The 26,600-nt window shown below is 41.4% G+C and overlaps 1 protein-coding gene across 1 annotated transcript; it reads left to right on the top strand.

Annotated features, from left to right (window-relative positions):
* Positions 1-806: 806 nt before the first annotated feature.
* On the top strand, positions 807-25,795 carry LOC144532072 (semaphorin-4G-like). Its single transcript, XM_078272594.1, has 16 exons — positions 807-1,072; positions 5,881-6,153; positions 11,368-11,516; positions 14,002-14,064; positions 14,192-14,290; positions 14,482-14,575; positions 14,658-14,771; positions 15,522-15,676; positions 16,540-16,715; positions 17,980-18,124; positions 18,883-19,105; positions 19,799-19,914; positions 20,001-20,155; positions 20,561-20,619; positions 21,121-23,618; positions 24,851-25,795. The coding sequence occupies exons 2-15, from the start codon at positions 6,006-6,008 to the stop codon at positions 22,128-22,130; spliced, it is 2,706 nt and encodes a 901-aa protein (XP_078128720.1). The 5' UTR covers positions 807-1,072; positions 5,881-6,005; the 3' UTR covers positions 22,131-23,618; positions 24,851-25,795.
* Positions 25,796-26,600: the final 805 nt, after the last annotated feature.

Genomic DNA, 26,600 nt, shown 5'->3' with positions numbered 1-26,600 from the left:
TCCAAAATTCTGATACCATGGAACCAGCACCGGAATTTTTTTTAAAAGTGGCAGACATAGTATAGAACATGTGTATTGTATTTTGATATACAATTTGTTTAAAATGAAAACAAATGAGGTTAATAATGAATGTGTTGTTTTATTTAGCAGAATTACATTGCGTTGTTCTATCCCATCCAATATTTCCTATATCTCTAAGCAGATTTTCTACTATATTCTGATAAGTGCTCCATTTCTGACAGACTGTTTGACAACTGTTTTCCATATCAACTTATAAGGTGATAACATTTGTGTTGAGCTCAGCCCCGCCCCCACATGGCCACAAAAACAAACTGTTATTGCAAGTTTAAACTCTTGATGAGATTTCTAAACCAAGTAGTCACTTGATTTAAGCTATCTCTTTTTTGTCAGGAGAAATCAAAGCAACTTTGGTTTCAGCCAACAATAAGAAAAGCTAAATAAATACAGGCAGTACTGACATAAGAAATATTAAATCCATAGTTGTTTATAATGTTAAATCTCGTCGTCACGTAAAAAAAGATTTAATTAAATGTGTCTATTTTCTACGGTATAATCAGCACACCTGGTTGTGTGTAATCCCCTCAGTGCACGCTAGGTGTCAGTGTGACGCCACCCTCCAGCATTAAAATGGACAGGTTGCACATCCTTGCACCTTTTTCACTTTGCCTCATTCTAACTGTCCTCGCGCTGGTTGGAGCTCGTGTAAGCCCCCCCTTCCCCCCACCCCCTCCAAAAAAAAAGTGGTACAACGAGCCAGGAACCGTCTCATCATCAAATAACAACGAGCTTGTGGAAAAGAGAACGGACTACCCGATTCAGAGGTTGGTGAAGAGAAGGGGGAAAAAAAGGCGAAGAAGTGAGCGTCGTGGGAGGGCGGGCCACCTGTGACGGCGAATGAGTGGAGAAGAACCTCGAGTCAGTCCCACTTAGTATTGTGTGTCGTTCAGTGGGTGTTTGTGAGTGTGTTTCGGCGTTTAAAGTCCACTTGGATTATCTTTAGCTCAAGGAAACGTACATACTGGTATATTTCTCTTGGATTCTCTTGATTCAGGTAAGGCACCCTGAACATTTACGTTAAACGACCGTTGCTTAGCTAGATTCAACCATATAAAATACCTTTACTTAGCAGTGAGTTTATCTTGGTATTTTTGTTGTGGTACATTTTTCTACTATGGCCATACAGTTAGTTGTGTGGCATAATTCTTTGTTAAAATCTTGCAATGGTAGAAAGATTTATGATATGTAAAATATTCTCTAATATGGGGTAATTAAACGTTTCATTGGGGTATTTGCCTGTGAGTTGAGCCAATACAGGCAGGTGTAAGATCACCAACTGAGCCAAGAATTGGCATCATTCGTGTGTGTCTAAAATTGAAGTATTGCTGTATTTAATTGTGGCCAACTCATCAGGGGTTGCATTTGGTGGACTGACTTTCAGTCCGTAAGATAGCCTATCAACAGGGATGTGGGCCAACTGGGCAACATGCAAGTAAAGCTGCAGCCTGGGGGTCATATGGAGAACATGTGGCAAGAACAGCTCTGATTAGAGTAAATCAGACATCACACATTGGTGATGTTGAAGGTGCTTTAAGAGCATGATCTTTTGAAGATGGGTAATCAGCCATCTCCTGTCCAAGCTGATGATTTTGTAACTATGATCTAATCAGTAGGCGTATAGGGAAACCCAGGAATCCACCTTCTCTACCTGCTTAGTCTTTAGAAATTCAAGACATACTGGTATGGTAAGTGGAAGAAAACACTTGTAAGATTTGTAAAGATGTGGTCATAAAACACAAAGCATGTAATTGTTATGTAGATAGTGTCCTTGATGTTCTCTTCTTATTGTTTTTTTTATTTTACCCCATTCTACAAAGGATCTTAACTGGTTTTCAGCTCTACCGTATTCAAATGTTGGTCCTTTCTAATCGTGCCCTTATAATGACTTCACCAATGCTTTTAGTTTTGAGTAACTCAATATTCAGCTGTAGCCACTCATTGGGATTTAGCACAGTCCAAACGGAGCAAACATATACATCTTAATGAAATGTATTCTCTTTGCTACATCTACACTGCAAACATGTTATATGTTCATGCAACATAACAAAAGTGGTCCCATATACCCTATACATGTTTGTATTTTTTGCAATTTGTCTAATATTGTAATTCTGCTTCTCTTCAGCATAAGTTTAGTATATTTTATTTCTATCAACATCTATTGGATTCCTGTCTGTACTGGAAGAGGGATTCCTTTCCTCACCGAATCAAGGGTCTAAGGACAGAGGGCGTTGTATGATGTCAATATTGTGAAGCCATTTGAGGCAAATTTGGGATTTTAGGTTATATACTCTAAGTAACAGCATTTTAAGGTCTGTCTGAATTAACTGTAAGCCTCTTGTTATCTTAAATGAGAGTGATCATGGTTTTTGAGGGTCTAAACTATTCTCTCTAGACTTTAGACTCTAAGCCATTACCACAATTGGACTGCCATTAACACAGAGAGAACCAGAGAGTGGAAAGAGTCAAATAAATGACACAAATAAGGTTCTATTATGCACAATTATAAATGATGGTAAAGAACATTTCAGTAATACACTGACCATTCACAGTTTTGTCTCTTTTGTCATGTTGTCAGAATATCTCCATTGTCGGTTTAAAGAGCCCAGTCTTACATTCACAAAGTGACCGTACAAAGTATAGCCTAAAGCTACAGTACTGGGAACAAATAGAGTTCAAGTCAGTTGGCTTCCTTTTTGTCTGTCTGTGAAACAAGAACGTTTTTAAAGCAGTGCAGTATTTAAAGTACAGCTCAATGGCTTTGACTGTAATCTTTTCTACTATTTGTCACACAAACATGTAAACACACACACACACACACACACACACACACACACACACACACACACACACACACACACACACACAGTTTTAAGTTCTTTGGGAAAATCGTTGTCTGTTGATGGAGCTGTCACCACAGTGCTCCAATTTCTTCCATTCAGGCAGGTTTATAGACACTTTATAATTGCCTGATAAAATCCATCTCTGTGAATGAATGTCTTGGGACTAAGATCTGGCAGCGAGATCAGGAGGAAGACAGATTAGAAAGGTTAGGTTGTGAGTGGTAGAGTCACTGTGATTTCCTCTGGGTCAACCCTCATTTTATTTTCAACATCTCTTTCTACATTTGCTCCAAGTTTTGACTGGTGTTCTCAGTGGCCAATTAACTATTGAAAGCTTCTGCATTTAGGGGGTCCAGGGTACTCAGCAAGTCAGGAGAAATGGATTTTAGATGACAGAGAATCTGGAATGTCACAATTACTGGCTCTTTGCTCTGCGCTGCTGGACTTTCCAACAGCATTTTACCTTCTTGCTCGCTGCTTTCTCTATTTCACATTTTCTTTCTCTTACGTCATATTCCTGTGAAACATTTCCATCTGGATATACTCTTTCTCTCAGGATTATAAGACCACATCAGGACCCTGGTGGTTGCCTGATTGACTGAAAGGATAGACCCTGACAGCCCATAGTGATTTGGTGTGAATGATTCAGATAAATGACTTATAAAGAGCCCCTGACTGCACCTCCTCTGCCACCTTTAAGGGTCTGGGAGGGCGATTGGCACACCTTTACAGTGTTTGACAGGCTTCAGGAGAGGTAGCACATCCTGAAAGAGATCATTACTGTCTCCAATATATATCTGCCATTTTGGGAACAAGAGAGCGTTAAAACCTTTTTAAAAAGTAGTTGATTCTCGTGAAAAAGTGGTATTTCCGGCTTCATTTCAGGAACTTTAAAAGCAGCCTTGTTTTCACTGTGTTTTGAGATTATCCTGAGGTTTAGAGGCATACAGAGTTTTTTTTCTTCACCCCATATAACATTTCCAAAGCATTAAGATCGATTTCCTACCTTCTAGCCGTTGGTTTCATTTCACTTCAGTACAGTAGAAATATCCCTTTGCAGAGACCTGAAATCCATCACTGTGGAGATTTGGTTGACTTTACTTTATCTCAAACTTCCATTCTGTCATAATAATGAATTTGCCATCAGGGATGGTTTTTAAAACACTTTCTTGCCAGTGTATTCTGGGAAAGTCTGACATCCAAGACTTTAGAGCCAGCTGCTGTGAAGTCATCTTTTTAATGCAAGAAACTAACAAATAATGATCATTTTAAATCATCTTTGATTAATCTGGTGATTATTTTGCAATTAATCAAATACTCGTTTAGTCTATGAAATGTCACAAAATAGTGAAAGATGCCCATCAAAGGTTGTCAGAGCCCAAGGTGACGTTTTCAAATTGCTTGTTTGGTTCAACCAAAGTCTCCCAAACCCAAAGGTTGGGGACCGAATTGTAATGTAATTGACAGAGTAAAACATTGTAAAACAGCAAATGTTTGATTAATTTTCTGTCAATCGACTAATTAGATGATTGTTTCAGCACTAAACAAAGTCACTTTAGGTTTTCTTCTTTCTCTTATTGTCTTTGTGGTTTTATTTTCTGACAACAATACGTTTTTGGCAGCTGGCCCAACACAGATTCAATTGCAAAACTAGGAACGTTTGTCCTTGTTTTGACACACAGACACTGGAGACAGCAGGAAGATAGAAAATGAATCAATCAGTTCATTTATTGTTTTGTAAAATGTTCAGCAATAACGTGTGTGTGTATATATACATATATGATTTGTTTATTGACTAAAACATGCAACACCACATCTATGGTCTTTTTTTAAATAAACCAAAAACAAACCAGTAGAATAACCCTTTAACACCCAACTCCTGGAGATACCATGATTTTAAGTTTTTAGTGATGTTCTACAGGGCATTCTCTATCTATGGACACTTATTATTTGCTTAGGTCTATATTCATGTAACTTTCCTTAGTACTTGCAGTCCATGAAAGTCTTATATTGTGCTAGTGTACTGTAAGTGGAACAGTGTGTCGTAAAAAGTTATAAAATCACAGTGTCATGTGATTTCCCCGTCTTACTGTTACTACCTAATGTTAAAATAACAGTAAGTAGAGTATCTCGTGTGTGTGTGTGTGTGTGTGTGTGTGTGTGTGTGTGTGTGTGTGTGTGTGTGTGTGTGTGTGTGTGTGTGTGTGTGTGTGTCTTCCAAAAACCGGGAGTCCGTGTGTGTTCCAAAAACTGGGAGTCCAGTATACTTGTGGGGCCAAAATGCTGGACCCCACAATTTTTAAGGGCTGTTTGAGGGTTAATACTTGGTTGTAGGATTAGGGTTAGAATTAGGTTAGGGTAAGGGTTAAGGTTAGGCATTTAGTTGTGATGGTTAGGGTAAGGGGCTAGGGAATGCATTATGTCAATTGTCCTCCAAAAAAGAGGGTCTTGTCTTGCTGGAACAACATTGGCATTCACAACACACACATCTTGAAGATAATCATATTTCACAATGTTTCCCCTCGTGGATTTGGCTCAGCTACGTCTGCTGTTTGAACTGGTTTCACACCATATCGATCTGGATTGCTCCACATCGCTGTTAAATCCTCAAGTGTTTGCTTGTGATATTGGCACAGTCATTGTTTGGTTAAAGATATTTGCAGTCATGTGTTGAGACTGGGCAGCTGCTGCTCACATACTGCAAGACTTTGCAACATGGAGAGCTGGTCCCAGTCTCACACAGCGCCATTTATCTACGAAAGCCCCCAAAATTGTATTTAGCGAATGCGCTTTCTGTCTCTTTCATATTTCTGTCGTCATCCTTGTGAAATCCTCCACATAAGCTCATTTAATGTGTTTGAACTGTGCCACTCAACTTCACCAGCTTTCCTTCCTTTTCACGTTTCTTCCAGTGTAGACATGACTACTAATACTGTTGTTTTTTTTTTTGTTTTTTTTTCAGGTTCCTTCGGTCCTCTCTACAGCACAGTGAAGGAAGTTGCCTGCTGGCCTTCCAATGCCAGTGAGTGAGTGTTTGTGTGAGTGCCTTCACGTGTGTATACACCCTGGTCGGAGGGTGTGTGTCCCATGAGACGCTCTGCGGAGATGCAGGGAGCGCGATCCTCTGCGGTGCGGCTGCTGCTGCTGAGCTGCTGTGTGTGTGCAACAGCCGGCTACCCATTCAGAACACCCCTGGACCTGGATGTGACTCCACGCGTCACCGTGTTGAGCAGTGGTAAGCACTGGAGATAAACTCTTTTTTTATGTTCAGTCTCTTTCTGTACTATTGCAGGTGACACCTTCTTTCTCTTGTTTTCAGTTTTCTTTATTTTCCAACTCTCTCCTGACAAAGCTCTTTTCCCTCACTCTCGGATCACCCTTCTCATTCTCATTTGTGTGCACACCAACTTGCACATACAACAGCTTGCCTACATTCATTCTTACAATTGTCAATCATGATTTCTTTTTTTTTTTTTTTTTTATACCAAAGTGTGATTATTATTCATTTACCTTGTGAGAGTGATGGCATGTAGTCTGAGTTTTTACAGAGATAGAGGCAGATGAGTGAAGGTTTACACTTGGATCCCTGCGGAGCATCCAGGGAGACTGACACCACTGTAGGTAGTTCAGAAGCAGCGTAACCATGACAACTGTTGTAGTACGCAAGACGGCTGCATACAGTATTGTGTGTGTGTCCTTAAACCAGTACTGTTATCTGATCCTGGACTTTATTTGTTGATACACAGACCTGTGAAAGACATTTTCTCACGTCTCCACCTTGACTCTTGGCCAAATTCACTTTGTATGCTCTACTTGTAGAACAATATCCCTCCTCTCCCCTTCTCTTTTCTAAACAGTTGTGTTTCACACAATACATCACCTACTTACACTCATTATCCATCTTTTTTCCCTTCTGTTCCTCCTTTTACTATGAGCCTCTCTTGATACCTTTTATCTCAGTTTTTGTAAATCATCAGTTAGTGCTCAAGCCTGCCCACAGGTCCTCCTACACAACTTACCTCCTTGTCTGCTGCCCTATCACTCTCTCATCCACTCTCCCTCCTCTACCATTCATCTCTCTGCCTTGGCACCTAAGCTCTGTCTTTTTTCCTCAATGTTTTCTTTATTAGTTTTTACTTTTCATGGTTGTACTGCCCTCTTTTAATTCCTTCACCTCACCTTTACCTCTAGTCTTTGGTACTTTTGCTTCCCTCTTCCTGATGAGAAGATTTCGATATGCAAACTTACCTCTAATCCATTTAATCTCTGTGTTTCTTAGCAACCTAAAGGCCAAGCCTCCAAATGTGTGGGGTAGTAAAATCACACATGCGCACACACACACAAGCACACGGTCAAACACACACACCTGTGTTCTCTCCTCATTGCAAATCACCATAAGTGACGTTGGGAGGGTCATCGTTAATAGTTCTTAAGTTGATGAATTCCAGTGCTCAATTTTGAGGAGCCGGGAGGCTAAAAGCTGGCAAAACAGAGAGAGATAGCAGGTTTTCAAAAAGAATGAAAACTGGTGTTCATCTAAATACTTTTTAATCACGCACACTGATTTCAACCTGTCAAGTATTTAGGGAATTACAATTGGTGGATTTTATTTTGTTTATTCAGTATTGCCTGTCGGCCCGTCAGAATACTCCGATACCCTTTTCACACCGAGGGCTCAACAAGGTTTGAACCAGGATTGACTTTGTGTTTGAAAGGGTTAATTGTGTTGATTGACTCAGCTTCACGACCTAGGTCGAGAGGTGGGTCGGACGCAGGTCGTGTGCTGGTCGATTTCCCTGTCATTTGCACACTAGGGTCGCAAACAACCGGGGCAGGACAAATAATGTCATTGGTTGGAAATGAGGGGGAAGCCGACAGCAAAGCCTTACTAACACATGTTATGAAACAAAGAGAAATGTTCTCCCCTTGTCCTGAAATGGTCATAAATCTATACTAGAGTAGCCTACTTCCAAGTTCACTGCTGCACCAATGAATGAAATGCAGAGGAGAAAGAATGAAACCATAAGATTGCCTGTCTCCACTAAATCATCTGAGCGTTTGACGGTTATTTATTTGTGCTTTAGAACGCAATCGCTGTGAAAAAAAAATCATAAAATAAGCTGTATTTCTCTCTTGTTCCGCTTTAGCTCGCGGCGCACATCTCTGCAGCATGCAGCATTTCAAACTGCAGGCTGCAGAGAGCCTACGGTACAAAACTGGTGGCGTAACGCTCGACTGGAGTACATGACAACGTTAGCTGTTGACTGAATATCATGTGTAACCCCCGCCTATCTCTAGCATGTGAGGTAATTGGTATGCATTGCTCCCGGGTTGAGACCCAGATCGTATGCATTGTCATGACCACTGGTCAGACAACCCTGCTCTGACCCAGTTCATTGGTTTGAAAGAGGTATGAGCCGTAACAGGCCTGACAATTCTGTCAGGTGTGTGTGTGTGTGTGTGTGTGTCCCTGTGTCCCTGAACACTGTGTACTGTGCTGATCAGCTGAGGTCCCTCCAAGTGTTTGCTCAGTAAATAATATCATCTGGGCTTCTCTAGCTGCCTCTCTTGCTCTTTTTCTCTCCCTAATAGCTTGAATCAAACGTGCCTATTCTCACACAATCTTGTAAGCCGAGGCTAAACTGTGCTGCCAATGATAGTTACTAAATCTTTCTTTGCTGCGTCACACTCTCAGAGAGGTTGTTTTCAGTTACCTGGGTCCAGTTGTAAGGCATTATGTGTCCTAGTGCTCAGGTTACTCAGAGGAAACATAGGTGTTGCCTCTGCTGTAATGCATTGTCTTCGCTCACAATGAAGCACTTGTATCATGTAGGAAAAGCTATTGTTTTGAAAATCCCATACAGGTAATACTCTTCTTCCTCCTGCTGATGATGTGATGAGTGAGGTAAAGTTGACACCTGATCACCCAGGAGCAGTCTGGGATGGGAATTGACTGCTGCTGCTGCTGAAGTGAGCAGAGTGGATTGTGTTTTACAGCAGCTGGTTGGAATCTTAATGGCAGCTTACTTGATAACCATGCAGTCTTCGGTGGGGAAGTGGAGTGGCTAAGGATGCAGGAAGCCTGACACTGGCCGATTTGAGCAACTGTACTCATCAATAGGCAGCAAAAGTGGATCGCTTTCAAATTTCTATGGCTCTTAATTGCTGTCAGCACTCCACCCCAGCTGATGGTATAACCTGCTCAGCATTAGTCACGTCAGATATTTTAATTAGACAATAAATGACAACTTTGCTGTAATTTTTCCACAAGTGACAACAATGTTTGGTCACATCACAGTTGTCTTGTGGAGATGATGTTGTGTGTGTGTGTGTGTGTGTGTGTGTGTGTGTGTGTACCGTGGTGTCATGTTTACCCCAAGCTTCGTATGTTTAGAGCTTACATGACTCTGGCATTTCATGACTGCAGTGAGTGACTTCATGACTTGTCGATTAAGCGTGTGTACCTGTGCGAGTGTGCTGTACAGCATGTCTCTTTGCTGTTTTTTATGATTGAACGTCATTAGTATCTTGTCCTGTCAAAACAGATGCATCCCAATATAGCCTGGAAAACTGGACAGGGGACACGCACACAAAGCAATACAACCTTGAACAACAGAAACCCACATTAAGCAGAAGTGGATCTCTGAAATCTGATGTTGTGTAGGGCCTCTTTTCATTATCTTCTTCTTCCTCAGGAGAGCTATGTAGGATAAGCATAATCCCTTGGCTTTTACTGCCCAATGTGGGATATATATATATATATATATATATAACTGAGAAAAGCAAGTTTGTAATGCTGGAACCACCAAATGTGTCATTTTATTTATGCTAGCAGCGGGGCTCTTATGTATAGCAATGGTACACCAAAGAACTATTTTTGATTTTGATGAACCAGAATTTTCCTCTAGCGCCACCATGTGGTATATATTTGTGGTTTTGAGTGAAATGTCTCCACAAGGTCTAGAGTATCTTGCAAAAGAGATCTTGCTGTTTAAATTAAACTAGATTATTTCATACTGTAAAGGTTATATATACCTACATGTTCCCCTCAGGATGAGTTTTGACAACTTTGGTGATCTCTGACTTTTCATATAGCCTAGTGGTATCATCTGACCAAAATTTGAATTTGTTCAATACTTTGGTTTATGGGTTAGGGTTAACCTGCAAAACTCATGAGTTTTTCATCAGCTGTAGACTCTTAAACATGTTACATGCTTCTTGCAATTAGGCGGTTGGTGCGAACAATTGATCATAAAAATTGTTGGTGATACATTTTCTGTCTGACAACTAATTGGTAATTGACGAATACTTTCAGCACTAAAAATGAGCAAGGGAATGTTGGTAGATACGCAGCCTTAAATGATATTAATGCTGTCAAGAAGCAGCTATGTATCTTACTTCTCCCATTTTGTTAGGTATTGTGTATTTTTTCAGGTCAAGTCAGTTTTATTTGTCAATTCTGCAATATGTGCCAGACATACGTACAGAGCAATTGAAAATACGTTTCTATCCGACCCTCATTTCTGACTAAACGCAGGGAACTGTGAGGTCACGTAAAGTGATTTTCTGTGCAGCTACAGTATAATAGAATTTAATAGAATCATTTTTATTTCTAGCAGTCTAAAAAAGAATCTGATTTTAAAGCGATTCCCTCAGAATCAAAGAACGAGGCCTTCTTACCACTTTGCACTAACGTTTGGCAATCATACAGCGAAAAATCCATCACAGAAGATGAATAGATTTCTATTCCTCCCTTTATTCTCATGCTGTCATTTTTGATTGAAAAAGTGCTCACGCTTATGCCCCAACTCTGATGGCAAGAATGTTATGCACATTTGTGGGCTTTTCTAAAGGCATTCAGGGAGACGTGTGTTAGTTTATGAATATCCAACAGTGTGGATTTTTTCATTGTATTTTGTTCAAATCATCACATAAAAATCCAGATGACCGTATAAGCTTTTTTTGTATTTAGGTGTACATAATACAGTAATCAGTCTATAATAGAGTATTTGATGAAATGAATGTGAACAGAGGATGCTTTTTCTTTGAAAAGTATTATTTATTGACCCATAGTTGAGAGAGACGGACCATAATTAATAGCAGCAGAGGACAGTAATTGTGCTGAGATATGCCCAGGTGGTAATGGGTGTTGCCTTATGAATGAGAATCGGGCTGTTTCAAACACTTGTATTTACCAATAATCGCAGTGAGGATAAGTACAACAACAAAAGAAAATCTGTTTTTTGTTCTTACTAATTTTCAGTGTGTCATCTCTAAAATGTAACCAATCAAATCTCTGATTCAGCCTGTCTGGTGTCTTTGTTGTCTATGCTGTATTTCTTAAAGAACATTAGGAGCTGTTTTGATAAATGGATATTGCAGAACCAGTTAGGGGGTTACACAAGTCATGTTCATTAACAACCAATTCTCCTCTCCTCTCCTCTCTCAGGTCTCCAGGGTTGCAGACGTTTCCAGTCTTCTGCAGTCAACTACAGCACCATGTTCCTGGAGGCTGACAGTGAGCGTCTCTACGTCGGGGCCCGGGGGGCTGTATTCGCTCTCAATGCCTCTGATATTTCAGTCAGCTCTGTTCTCACTGTGAGTTTGTTTGTTTCTGTGTTGCTGCATGTTGTGCTCCTCAGCTGCCATACCTTTAACTCTGCCACAGCTTCATTTGCATTCCACAATGCAGGAACTCTCTGAGCCAACAATATTTCATTTCAACTGTTTTACCACAAGAGCATCTTCCTGCATAAACTTGCATATTGTATATTATTCGCTGCAGATATCATGTTTTCTGCCTATGCTGATCGATAAATGTGTAATTTTGATTAGAACTCTGGGACTCCTTTCAGATAAGATATTCTTAGGTGTCACCAAATCAAGTAGAACTGAAATCTTAAGGATTATAACTTATAAATGATATCCATAGCTATTGGCAACATTTGTCTATTTCCATTTCCTTAGAGTGCATTGTCAGCATCTAGTTCTTAAAGGTCCCATGGCATGAAAATTTCACATTAAAGCGTAACTCTCGCCAAAATGCAACCTAGGATCTTTTTGTGAATGTACCAGAGTCAAACTTTCGTTTTAAAAGCATATTTAGGATGGAATCGGCACTTTTAAGATGTACCCAGAGTTTACTAAAAAAGGTTTTGAGCAACTCGCGTTAGCAGTTGTTGTTTACGCTATCCGCCATTTTCCCAGTCAAAAAGAGTCGATCTCCTAATGCGAATGAACGGACTCCATAGGAGGAAATGTCATTCTTATATGAGGCTCCTTTCTCAACTACAAGGTCAATATTGTGTTTCACTAACGACAAAACAACACATTATCCATGCATTTATATTGAACTAAGCTTTTGGAGCTTTCCATCTTTACTCTCCTCCCTCGACTATTTTTGACTGGCTCGATAGACGGCGACCGGAAGAACAACAGCTACGGTGAGTTGCTCAAAACCTCTCTTTTTAGTAAACTCTGGGTACACAAACAATGTTGTCAATGCTTTCGTTAAGGTGTAGAGCCCCTGATGAGACTTCGAGGAAAGTTTCATGTTGTGTCGAGCCGTCTTAGTGTTTTAAAAATACTAGCATAAAAGTGCCCTTAGCACTCCCATTCAAAAGGCCATTTGACCGAAAAACGAAAATACGGTGAATCTTCAAAGTGGCAATTCCGTCCTAAATATGCTTTTAAACGAAAGTTTGAATCGGGTACATTCACAAAAAGACCCTAGGTTGCATTTTGGCGAGAGGTACGCTTTAATGAGTTCCCCCAGCCTGCCTATGGTCCCCCAGTGGCTAGAAATGGCGATAGGTGTAAACCAAGCCCTTGGTATCCTGCTCTGCCTTTGAGAAAATGAAAGCTTAGATGGGCCAATCTGGAATCTGCTCCTTATGCGTGTTTTACAGTAGCCACAGCCAAGCTGGTGTGCGCCATCGTGACATAAAAATGACGTAGATCTTGCCGGGGCACCCGGATTTATAGCGTGTGAGCAGATGTCGCGCACCACTCTTTTCTTTTTTTCAGTGGTGCGCGACAAAGCCGAAACGGGAAGCATGAACGAGCTCCTGGGCAACCGGATGCCAGGACTCTGAGTGACTGCAAGTCTCTCTTGTAAACTTACTGGGTTAAGATGAGTTCTTTTATGAAGAATGAAAGGCTTGATCCGACGAAGTAAGTCATCGAATCAAATCAAAGCATTGACGTCAGTGCTGCTGCATTTAAAGCTACAGCCACAGAAATGGCACATACTAAGGAAAGCTCATTGTGGGACTGGCTCTAGTGGCTGTAATTCTGCACCAAGGCTGAAATTCTGGAAAGAGACTTCAGATACCGTATTAGGGGACCACTAAGGCCTATATAAAAGCATCCAAAAAGCAGCATGTCATGGGACCTTTAAACCATTGCATGTTGCAGAATAATACCATTAAAGTTGACTGTCCCTTTACACACTCATAGAAGCTGAAAATTCTCTTTCACTTGTCCTGCTGCTGAGTGTCTGGTGATGAGCTTTTATGCTAATTATCATGTTAATACAGCAATGGTGTCTGTCATAAAGTATAATTGCTGGTGTGTGCATAACATTCCCTCGCATGCACTCCTACTTCTGCTCTAAACACACCTGTTACAACTTTCTTTAAAGAAGAGTTAAAAGATAAAAATGCTGCTGTTCAACAACATATTGAATTGTGGCTGTTTTGTCTTTGTAGCTGCTTATGTTTTCTTGTTGTCTTGTTTCTATTTTTATTTTGTATTGTAATGTGATTCTGTCTTTTATGTGCTGCAGAACAGGAACCTGCTGTAAACCAGTTTTTAACTGAGGCAGGCCAGTTTAAATGCAACACAATAGAAATTACTTTTAATGTTGTCCTGTATTATAATAAAATGAATGAATGAAAATTCAGATGCAGTGAGGTCAACATTTCAAATATATGAATTATTAAAGCAACAAGAAGATTATTCTCCATTCATCTGCTGTCAGATCTGTAGTATTTTGCTAAAATGTATGCAAGTCATAGTGATATGAAACCATCCAACTTGTGCGCTTTTTCTGTCTTGCTGTATGTTATGTGGTGTGTATTAGATTGAGTGGGAAGCCTCTCCCGAGCAAAAGCTACAGTGTCTGCTCAAGGGAAAAGACAATAAGGTAGGCATTTAATTTCTCTTTCTCCCTCAGTTCTTTCTTTTCATATTTTTGCATTTAGTTCTCTACTACAGTATGTATTGATATTCGTTTCCTCTCCATCTTTTCCGGCTTTCTCTTCCTTTTCTAGACAGAGTGTTTTAATCACATCCGATTCCTCCAGACGTTCAACTCGACTCATCTCTACATGTGTGGGACTCATGCCTTCAGTCCCCTCTGTGCATACATAGTATGTCAATGCATTACAGCCCTTTCAGTGTTGTTGAATACATTTCATGTTCATTTCTTACTATAATGTTTATCTATCCGTTTGCTATTTGCATTTACTGAATACATATGGGGTTTTCCTGATTCCTCATTTGTGGTTTCAAGGTGGATCTAAATGCCTTACTCTTTACCCAAATGTTTTGTCCTGTATAGGATAAGGAGAGGTTTGTGATGTCATCTCAGCCTGAAGAAGGCAAAGACAAGTGTCCCTACGGCCCGACAACGGGCTATACTGCCCTCCTCATCGGTAAGCCCTTCAACCGTTGTCAGTCACCTCCAGAGTTTTACTAAAAACTGAAGAAAGTGCTAATTTTTTTTTTTTACTCCAGACCAGCAGATGTATACAGCTTCCCAGTACGAGTTTAGGAGCTTTCCAGATATCCGCCGCAACTCTCCGTCTCCCACACTGAAGACCGAAGATGCTCCCACACGTTGGCTGAATGGTGGGTTAATCTCCTGGAATGATAAAGCCCTTTAGCCTGTTTAGGTAGCAGGGTGGTCTAAGTGGTCAGAGCTTCTCTCCGTCAACCAGCTTCTCTCCGTCAACCAGCTAACACAACGTTTAAGCTTCCATACTGACAAGCACCTAATCTGCTGAAGTGGCCACAGCAACTCAGATACTGATTCTTTATCAGCTCCAGTTGATCAATAATGCATTATTTAACTTTCCTGACTCATACTGATTGCTCCACTAATTCTTAAAGCATTACAACTTAGTTTTACATGCATTGACAATTCTGTGTCCCAGTCCCAGTCGGTCTGTCCAACACGTTGGTCCAGACTAAAATATCTCAACAACTACTGCATGCATTGCCATGACTTTTTGTACAGACATTCATGGTTCCCAGACAATTTATCTTGTGACTTTGATGATCCCCAGACTTTTCCTTTAGTATCACCATGAGGTTGACATTTGTGGTTTTGAGCCACTAGCATGACTGTAGACTCCTAGTGTTGTTAATATATTCCTCCAGACACCTAGTTTTGGGTTTAAATTACTCAAAACATGATGTTTTGCAGATAACTGAAGCATCCTAACGTCTCCTTTTTTGACTTTTCGATTTCACCATCTGTGTTTGCCATTCCTTTCTTCACCTCAGGTGGACAGGAAGAATACTACGTAACTTTTTTTGCTCAGGACATCTACTATACCCAGTTTCATTCCATTCATTCTTTTTTGTCCCCCATTACAGAGGCAGACTTTGTGGGCTCAACACTGGTGAGGGAGAGTTTGGGCAGCAGCACCGGTGATGATGATAAGATCTACTACTTCTTCACCGAGAGGAGCCAGGAGCAGACCACAACCTACAGCCACAGCCGGGTGGCCCGAGTGGCGCGCGTTTGTAAGGTGAGTGCAGATTTAAAGAGATGCAGGATATGATTTACAACTGGGAGTGAAGCCTTGCATCAGACTAGCTTGAGTGAAGTCTTGGTTGATGATAGGAGAGGGTGCTATAACAGATGAAGTGCTGGATGGGGAATGCATTTGTCACAAGGCCCCAGTGTGATTAGAAGAGCAGACTGTGTAGCTGATGAATGGGTTGCAGAGTCAGTTTGGCTCCAAGTGAGAGGGATGGATGACTGCAAGGAAGAGGAAGACTGTTTTGCATCCTCTGATGCCTAAAATGTGGATTTACATTTCATGCTGCCCAGGAAGGAGTTAAGAATAGTGAGAGCTAACTGCACAGTGTAATAACCTTGTTGTTCTCTACTGTGGCACCTTAAAGTCAGCTCACAAGTTCTCTCCTTGGAAGCATATTTGTTTTTTCATCTTAATAGAAATGTTTTGGGGCTGCAGCATGTGTGACATTTGCAATTTGCCCAGAGGGCTAGATGATGTCAGTTACTGGATTTCAAAAATCATCATGGCCTTGAGTCAAGCTTTTCCATTGTGAATTTGTCAAGATTTTTTTAACCTTAAGATGTGCTGCAGTTTGCTGAGGAACACACACACACACACACACACACACACACACACACAAATCTGTAGATTACAGTGGGGAGTCTTACCTATGGGAACCCATAATCTTATTAAAATTATCGTTATTGCTCTCCCATGCCATCTGTTGCACTCTTTAGGAGGTTCACTTCCCCTTGTGTGCCGCCTTGAGCCGGGTGTTCAGTCTGTTTTTCATTTATCCAGGCCTCACCTCATATGACCCTCTCATCTCCCTCCTCTTTCTCCTTTCTCTCCCACCCTTCTTCCCTCAGGGGGACCGGGGAGGCCGTTTAACTCTCCAGAAACGGTGGACGTCCTTCCTCAAGGCCAGGCTGACATGTTCTCTGCCCGAGTACGACTTCCACTTCAACATGCTGCGCAGCGTGTTTGTCATGCCTGGCCTCACCCCGCAGGACACGCTCTTCTACGGCATCTTCGGCCTCGAGTGGTGAGTGGGAACTTGTGTGTTGTCAAGGTCTCTGACTGACAGGGACTTTGAGGATGCAAATGTAAATGAGGGAGATAAAGATGAAAGGCAGCAATCAATACATTGAGGCAGTCGAAGAAGACAGGAAGGGACAAGATGAAAAAGAGGAGAACTTTTAGATGGAGGAATTTTAGGGCAGTTTGAGGAGAGAATATTAATTAGACATGCAGATTTAGATTGGCTTAAAAGAAGTTAAAGTTGTAGTCCGTAAGATTTCAGTCCTAGTGGATTTGGTGACCCCTGTGGTTACCGTGGTAACAGCGAGTGCGGTCAAATAATGGGGCAAATGCCCTTCTGAGCAGCTACTTTGTCAGAAATACAACACAAGGGCAACTGGGGAATCCGTTTACAGCACAACCAACCAAACTCCTGTTGTTTAAATAAAGAAGTCAGGCATAAATAATTGCAACCATGATCTGATTTTTTGCTGCACATGGCGCAAGTAGTTTCCCACACAACAGCAGGGCACATTAATGTTGGTTCCATTGCATTATCCCTTTGCATAGTTTGCATTAGCAGTAAACACAGCTTTGACACGGTGTAAAGAGAGCGGACCGGTAACAGTGAGGCTGTAATGTTATCCAAAAAACAACCACTATACAGAGAAGTAATTACTGAATGTCAATATATCAAATGGCTATTGCAGATAAAATGCTAACTATTAACAGTATAAAAAATGGTGTTCAATTTTAGGAAAATCTTAAAGATTATAACTGTAATGGCCCTTTTGTACAAAGTAGTTTCCACTTTTTAACGTGGTTCATTCACTGCAAGGATGTATCGGCTGAAAAGGGAATGCCAAGCAATGCATTTTGTGGTGTGGAAAAGACAAACAAACTGTGTTTCTGTTATTGGGATGCTGCTGTCTCCTCTTGAGCTCCACCTCTCCTGTCTCTAACTCCTACTACACCTTTTATGAAACCATTTTTGTAATTCTCTCCTCCTTCTCTCCTACTCTTCTCAGAGACGTATGACTTCTAATCATCTTTGTACTATCTCTGACAGTGCTTATCCCCTCTCCCGTCCCATGTGCTTTCCTCCCATTTGTCTCTTTCCATCTTTTAGGTGAGCCACGGATCTACTGTACTTCTACTGCTGTCCCTATGGCAACACTGGGTTTACTGCTGTTATTGTTCATGGCCTGTGCTCTGTTTTTTGTCTCTGTGTGTGTGTGTGTGTGTGTGTGTGTGTGTGTGTGTGTGTGTGTGTGTGTGGCTGTCTTTAGGAAAAACGTGAAGGCCTCTGCAGTGTGTCGGTTCTCTCTGTCTGAAGTCCAAGAGGCCTTTCAAGGACCCTACATGGAGAACCAGGACTCTGGCTTTAAGTGGAAAGAATACACTGGAAAGATCCCTGACCCACGACCTGGAACGGTAAACATGCACACAGACACCACTACTGCCCTCTCTTAAACAAAAGAAGAAGCCCAGAAGAAATGTCTCCTCTTTCTCGGCCTCAAAGACTCAAACCAGAAAACCACAACAGAGAGCAGATGAAACTGATCCAAAGTAAAGATGCATGAGAAGAGATGGAGGGGAAATGAGTGTGGCAGCCTCAACGATGAGGCTCAAAACACAAGCATCTTATGTCACTGAAACCCATTTCCATGGCGATTAACTCCAGCCTGTAGTTTTGGCGACAATGGCTTAGTGCGACAGGAGCAGAGGTTATCACTGTAGTGTCACTTCAACACTTTGTAGGACTTAATTTTAACATTGCTATTAAACAGAAAGGAGAAGTGGTCAAGGGCTTTAACTTGGGAGCATGAAAGCCTCTTAGAGGAGTTGGTTGAAGGGAAGTTGTTCCCTTAGTCAGGTGCAGAGAGAGCTGAGTTGCCCACATGTCAGCTCAAGCCGACTGCTGAACTCACACAGGCTCATTGTTGTGCATGTGAAAAGTAGCATTTTCCCCAAATACTATCTTCCACAGGCTCACATTTTCTTTATGATCCCTTAATTTTCCCTACAGACCATCTCGCTAAGCCTTGTGACATCCTCTCTGCCTTCCACTATCTGTCTCTATTTACAGAAAACTTTATTACAAATGAGCCAAAAATGTCTCTCTTTTCCCTGCAGCCCACATCGTGCCTTGTTACTTTTCTTATTGCTCTTTTTGGCTTCTTTTCCTACAGTGTATAACAGACGCTCTGAGGGCCAGGGGCATAAACTTCTCCACCTCTCTGCCTGATGATGTGCTGAATTTTGTTAGGAGGCATCCTCTGATGTCCCAGCAGGTCCAACCATCAGACAGACGTCCCCTTTTGTTTAGGCGGACTACAGACTACACACACATGGCCGTACACATGATCCAAGGCTTGGATGGAAAAACATACCATGTATTGTACTTGGGCACAGGTGTGTATAAGTTCATGTAAGGTATTAATTGTGCAATCTGTTAAAGAAATAGTTCGACATTTTAGAAAAAACTTGTCAAACGTTAAATCAGAAGATTGACTTTAATTTCTGTACACTAAATATGAACCTACAGTACAGCCAAGAGACAGTTAGTTATACTGGAAACAGGGGGCCTGGCTTACTTTAAAGGTAGCAAAATCTGCCAAAATCAACAAAACAAACAATTTACCAAATACAAATATGTGCTTAAGTGGCTTGTACAGCAATGCATTACAGGTTTTCAGAGAATCCAACCCACAAGACAAAAAAATTGAAAGAAACAACGTGAATAGGACAATTGGAATTTAGTTCGTTTTTTGCATTAAAACCATTGTTTTTTGTGAGAGAACTCCACATGTTGGATGTCTGAACCTTCTTGAGAGCACAGACTATAGCTGCGTTTTAACTATGATAAGAAAAAGTGGATCTTAAGTGTTAGTTTTAAGTGTTTGCAAGTTAATTTACTGTATATTGCATACTGAAATGAATGAATCCAATGGCTGACTTAAAGGCAGGAAATCAACTTAAAACACTAATGTTTTGAAAACATACAGAAATGCATATTAAATTCTGCTGGTAGTACAGGCTACTGCGTGTTGGTATGGTCCTTTTTAATTGTTTTAAATGTTTCTACTCTTTGTATGTGTCAATCAGATGAAGGCTGGTTACATAAAGCTGTAGAAATTGAGGGTCGGCTTCACATTATCGAGGAGCTTCAACTGTTTGAGGAACCCCAACCTGTTAACAACCTGCTGCTATCTGCAAAACAGGTAGTGGGTTTGACCATCACATGCACAAACACATGTAAGGAGTAATCTCAGCCCTGCGGTATTTAAATCTTCTTTCTCCCCACCAGATGAGTGTGTACGTGAGCTCCCCATCAGGCGTGGTGCAGCTTCCCCTCTCCAACTGTCGCAGATACACCTCCTGCTATGACTGTGTCTTTGCCAGGGACCCTCACTGTGCCTGGAACGGAGCCCAGTGTGTAGACATAATGGCACAAGCAGACAGGTGTGTGTGTGTGTGTCTGTGTGTGTGTGTGTGTGTGTGTGTGTGTGTGTGTCTGTGTGTGTCCTGCCCTTTTGTGTGTTTGATTTGACTAACCTCAAGTATCACAGTGCCCGGTCAGTGTCAGCTTCCAGAACTGTTGCGTAAGCAGAAAGTTGATGCTGTCTGTTCTACTAAACATAGAATGCAGCAGTGTACTGATTTAACCTGAACAGATTTGCTTACTCAGTAGAAAGTGCTTATGGAGGCAACAAATGATATGAGACAGAATATAGCACAAAGTAGAAATAGTAAGAAATAGAGATTTCTGTATATGTACCAACAATACTCAATATCTTGTTATTTTACAGTAAGCATGTGTTTATTCTTTGCACTGATATAGTTATTATGTTTTCTCTCTCTTCACAGATCCACTTTAATCCAGGACATCCAGCAGGGCAGCAAAGGATGTGAAAATACACAAAATGGTACACAGAAATCTCATCTGCAGCTAGGTGCTGCTGCCTAAAAAAATTGCTTTTAACGCAGTGAATGATGAAAGGGAGATTAAAAATAGAGATTGTTAGGAAGGACTCGAAAGACGCATAGTTGTCATCAGAAGGCATGAAGGCCTCTTTGAAAGTTGATTATGCACACTGCGTTGGCAAAATCCTCTTCTCCCTTCTTTAATCACATTTTTGCCATCTCTGGAGACAAATCTGTTTGATATTCAAGGCAGACAAATGCCTTCCATCTCCTCACAATTTCAATCTGATAAAATGTAGCATCATCTCTGCCCCTTTGTTGTTCTCACCTGTACAAGTTAAAAGGATGGCAGGAATGAAAAGATTTGGAATTGATGCCTCAATATCTTTGGACAGCCTTTGATACATTTAGTAGATCATTCACATGAGTCATAGTCAAATTTGTGAGTTTTCCTGTAAACTTAATGTGAAATTAGACTCATTGTATTAATATGTGTGTTGCAGAGATTGTCGTGCGGAGCCGCTCTGTGCGGGTGGGTGATGACGTGCTGCTGCAGTGTGAGCTCAGCTCCAACCTGGCGACGCCCCTCTGGACTCTGGATGGCAGCGAGCTGCGGGGCTACGGTCTCAACTCTGGCTTCAGAACCGGCACAGACGGCCTGCTGATCATCGAGGCCCGGCAGGACCAGAGCGGGCTGTACACCTGCTACGCTGTTGAGAACAATATCAAGGTTGCCCTAGTTACCTACAACATCACCATCTGCCTGGACCTGCCCCCTCCCCCACCTGTTGAGTCAACTGAAGACCATTACAGTGACTTTGCCACCCTGCCAGCACCCACTGAGCGTCCCTCCCCTGAGAGGCCCCTGCCACAAGCCCCGGCCCCTCACCTCCCTCACTCAGAGCTGCTCTCCCCCAGGAACATGGAGGCCATGTATCTGTCCCTCATCACCATTCTCGGAGGCCTGTGTGTGGTCCTCACTGTGGTCCTTGTCTATGTGGGCGTCTGCTTGCGACTGGGCAACAGAGGGAAGTACTCAATACGAGCCGCAGCTTCTGCCTACCCAAACAGTAAGAGGCAGAACAGGCACAGAAAACAGCACAGAAACTCCTCCCACATGGAGCTGAAGACCATCTCAAGCCACTGTAACGGCAACGGCATTTGTAATGGAGTTTCAAAACGGCACAACGGCGACATCCAGGACGGAGGCTTCCTCCAGATCGTCCCCGGTGAGGGTAACCCATCATCCAATAAGGAGCCTCCTCCCCCGGCCCCTCCTCTCCCACCAACCCCGCAACATCCCTCTCCAGAGTGTGACTTCCCCAACGGGCTGTCGGCCACGCTGCCCAGCGTCCTGAGGAGGATGAACGGCAACAGCTATGTGCTGCTGAGGCAGAGCGAGTCTGAAAGCACGTCACCGCTCTGCTACTCCTTTGCCGAGGAGCTCAACAGGATCTTAGAGAAGAGGAAGCACACTCAGCTGCTGCCCAGGCCGGACGAGAGCTCTGTGTAGAGAGATGTAGCTCCCCCTGTGGTGGGAGGACTGCTGTGTTCTTACCTGGTACTGAAGTGCCTCTCATGAGACTCATTGGACTAAAGCAATGAGAGTCTTTACTACATTCTTTACTTTGGATTTTTTTTACAAGTCCACATTGAGACATTCCTGTTTTTTAACCTTTGAGCTGCTTGTCAACATAAATTCCCAATTTGCCCAATGCATAACGTGAGAATGAGAAATGCCAGTGAAGGACCGAGCATGAAGTGGAAAGCAAGTGCAATCTACCTCACCTAAATCATGCCCAGTCAGTCTGTAATATGATCTGAGTATCAGGGCTGAGATCTCAGCCACAGAAGGATCTCTGATCGCTGACAAAGCACAAAGCGGGACACACAGACTCCACCGTGGAGCCCCATGGGAATATAAATACATGAGAAGGCTCGATTCAAACTGGAGGGCAGCTAGCCAAAGTTGGTGTGCACTGACAAGTGCACAGATGGCCTATGCATTTTTAAAACATGACATTCACACTTTATACATTTTAAAGGGGGGCTTGACGTGGTGAGCGAGAGAATTTGGTTTGCAATGTTTTCACTTTAAATACTGACTTAATCAATTGCGATAACCAACAAACGACAACAAACAGTAACTCATAACAGCACATAACACTTTACACCAGCCATCATTAAGAAATGGTGAACTAATCATTATTTAATATTATTATTATTATTAACCAGTAATTGAAGATGTATTAATTTATTCCATTGTTTTATATGAATCATTAATGACATAATGTACCTTATTTAATCATTAATGAATGACTATATTAATAATTCAAATAGCCATTTACATGTGTTAAAAATGGTAAGAAATTAAATCAATAACTTTTGACTGCCACAATGAACAGTTTGTTAGTATTTACCTGATATGCAGGTAAACCTTTTAACTACTGTTAGAATATTTGCAAACACAAATATGTACTTTACAGCTGCAGCTGAGGCTCACAGTTCATCATAAATGGTTATAAAGGGTGAAGCCTTATGTTGGCCTTTATTTTAACGTATAACTCATGTCTGCACTTCCTACAAATTCATAAGATATTAAAGATTAAACAAGGAAATAATGTTATTTTACCTTTACATAATTGAAGGAATATTTAATGATTATTTCACCAAGTGTTAATAGACAACCCGAAGAAAATATGACCGTATTATTGATTTTAATGCACGTTTTAAAGCGCTTCGGAAAAGGTAAAAGACACTATTATGGAATCTGACTCAACCTGTCAACAACCAGTAGGCTGGAGGAGCTTTTTGATTGGTCGTTTCTCAGTATGAAGAGCTACAGCAGTGAAGGCTACAGCTTTGTCTGCTGGACCTCGTTTGACACCAGTGGTTTAGAAGGAAAACACTGACTGCGTCTCAGCTGAGCCTCAATCCACCGCTGAGTAACACCCTGCATGAGATCTTAACACAGAATGACAGACTGCCAAAAAAATCCAAGGTAAATAATTTTTATATCTTACCAACACCTGTCCTACACAGGCACTTTGCCAAACAAGCACTTAAAATAATAGATCATGTAGTTGCATGGTCACAGCACTAGTGTTTTAAAGACTGGATGCATGCAGAACATTGGGAGCACAAGGTTATCTCATTTTACTGGATTGAAATCCATCTGTACGCTAACAGCTTGTTGACTGCTGGGTTGTTTGTGATTTGTGCAACAGTTTAGGTTCAGAGATGCCCGAATGAAAACATCTGCTACAGTCTGATACACAGATGTACTGTATCACCTCAAACAGCATATTTCATTTACGAGAGGGACCCAACCATGGACGGCATTAAACAAACTCTAAGGCTTAATTAGAAATCAGGGTGACGGAGGAGCTTCATGCTTGACTCTCTATAGCTCTGTTTCATTCTTGACATTTCTTTTGCAGTTTTGTCTTCTTTTCACTTAAATCACAAGTTTATCTTTAGACTAGTTTGGTCATTCAATATCACACTGTTTATTTTCCTTATCAGTGTCCTTTTGCTGCATCCGCCTGTTCATCTGTCAGAGGGCAGCATTAATTAAACACTCGACTGACCTTATTGCTGAAGGAGGGAGAGAAGAGACAGAGTTGGAGATCTTCCCTAGAGATTTACAGCATGAAACACTCTCAAGCCTCTAATTATTTTTCTCTACCCTCAGGGTCAGACCAGGGCTTTGTATTATGTTAAAATAGAAATGCAAGAACATCTCAAGTATACATTGTATGCTTATATGCACATATAGCCATTCATACACCACCATAACGCAATCCTAGGCACACTTGCACTACTGCACGTTTGATTGAATCTAACAAGCCTGTGATGTCAGGGTGTGAGACACTGTACATGCTGCTGTGGTTTGCAATAAGCCAGGCTTTCCAGTCAGTGGCACTGATCAAAGACATAAAAGGAGAAGTCATAGCTGCACACTTTGGACATTAAAAGCCTTCATTAAAGCCCTTTGACCTCATCAAAGCACAAGAGAAGGTGAACACGACAATGGGGCGTTTTCATTCCATATTCCTGCAAAAACACTTAAACTGAGTGGTAGTTAAATGTTAATACTTGTTTGTTGATAATACTGTTTGAAAAAGCCCAGGCCACATGTAGTAGATCTGATGCTGTAATGCTTTTAAAATAACATACAATTGAGACACTTACTGTATACCTGAATATTTTTACTCTCCTTTCTCATTGCAGGTCTGATGTGCATAGGTCAGTTTGAGTTTCTCTTAATTTCATTCTCGGGGACACCATGTCTCCACTAGCGTCAGGTGGCAAGACTCGCTGCAGATGTTCTTTTAATGAGCAGTGAAATGACATTCAGCATCATTAGTGGACAGCTGAGCCAGAAGAGAAAGAAGCTGGATAAGGGCTTCAGCATGAGTCTCTGAACCTCCAGCTCTGCTTCCCCACAACTGGAATGAAAATTGTTGGCTGCAGCGTCTCATCGAGCAACGGTTGTTCTTCAGCGGCTCTTTGTGTGCAGAGAGCATCGTCTGTTTGATGTAAACTTTGTAGACCGAACTCGACGTATAACGATTTTATTCTCACACTTGCTGCATGAATTATATTTTGACACTGCTGTTTTTTTTTTAAGTCTAAAACAAGGACTCATCTTAATATTAATGAAAAGTGCCAAGGGTTGATGTTTTTATAAAAACGTTGAGCCTATTTTATTGCAAAATCAGAAGAAAAGATTAAAAAAAAAAAAAAAGAAGAAAGAAACATTTATTTTGTACATTCTCTTTTGGAAGTTAATGTCAATGTTGCTGTTTAGGTGCTACTTGTGAGACACCCTCCTGACAAGGGGGTCACAAGTCGCCTGTGTTGCACAAAATGTAATAAATAGAAGCACGGTAGCCAAAAGCATGCAGAGGCTGTACCAGCACCACATCATTTAATATGTATAACCTACTAATAGGAATAAAATACACCAATGTACGTATTCACTCTAACCTATTAATTAGGGATCATTCAGTTTATCTGTCACTGTAATGGCCACTTATGAGTTTTGATCTCTATTTGCATGTCTCCCCCCCATTTGTGCACACAGCTAATTATTTTACTAAACTGACACACAAAAAACAGTGGGTTCTTTCACATTTCAGTCATAAAGAGTTAAAATAAAACTTTGTTCTTTAACCTCTTCCTCTCCTCATCATTCACATTTCACAAAGATAGGTAGATGAGACCGGTGTTTTGTTTCTAAGAGGAGGCTGAGCGTATTGTATGAGCTGGTGAATGTTGTCAGACACTCAGGGGGAAAAAAAAGTTGGCTTCTGCATTGTTACTGGACGCAGGCCTGAGCTGGCTGTAAAACAGCACGGCACAGAGTGGTACGGAAAATATTGATGTCCTAGGACTGGTTGAGATCCAAGTGTCAAACAGAACCCAATACCCAAACATACAGTACATGCCCAGTCATGGCATCACAAGAGAACATTTTATCTCTTTTATAAAAGAGCAGCCTTTTGAACTGATCTCTCAGTAATGCCACAGTCAATATATATATATCACAGATTTTTCCATCATCCGTATGACCTTTTTTTCATGTTCCTGGGTGAGAAGGAAACACCCAGCTATCAGACAATAACACAGCTGTCGTAATATATTACCTGCAGCATGACAAAACACCCATAAATAGTACAGCCTTGTCATGGAAACACAGTCTAACACAGCCAAAGGGTAGATTGTAAAAGTGCCAGGTACCCGCAGTGCGTACAGCTTGACGTGATTAACAAACGGTCATGGGTGGTGTGTTTAACGTAATGCTTCTTCGGTTTTATTTAAGGGTTAGCATTGAGAGCCTGTTCTGCCTCTCCAGTGGCAGGGTGTAGCGTAAATAAAATGCTGCTGCTTTGATGAGATGTGTGCTGATCAACCATGACACATTTCCTTCTTATTTTACATGAATTGTTGAAAGTTGTAGAGTGTAGGTGTTACAGTC

Source organism: Sander vitreus, chromosome 17 (assembly GCF_031162955.1).
Source record: "Sander vitreus isolate 19-12246 chromosome 17, sanVit1, whole genome shotgun sequence".
Classification (NCBI taxonomy): Eukaryota; Metazoa; Chordata; class Actinopteri; order Perciformes; family Percidae; genus Sander; species Sander vitreus.
This window is presented reverse-complemented; position numbering and strand designations above follow the sequence as displayed.

Excerpts from the sequence above, each read along its gene's own strand:
- LOC144532072 (XM_078272594.1), top strand. The coding sequence starts at position 6,006 with ATGAGACGCTCTGCGGAGATGCAGGGAGCGCGATCCTCTGCGGTGCGG. Across the intron at positions 19,915-20,000 it reads TGCTGCTATCTGCAAAACAG|ATGAGTGTGTACGTGAGCTC; the intron begins GTAGTGGGTTTG and ends TCTCCCCACCAG. Across the intron at positions 20,620-21,120 it reads ATGTGAAAATACACAAAATG|AGATTGTCGTGCGGAGCCGC; the intron begins GTACACAGAAAT and ends TGTGTGTTGCAG.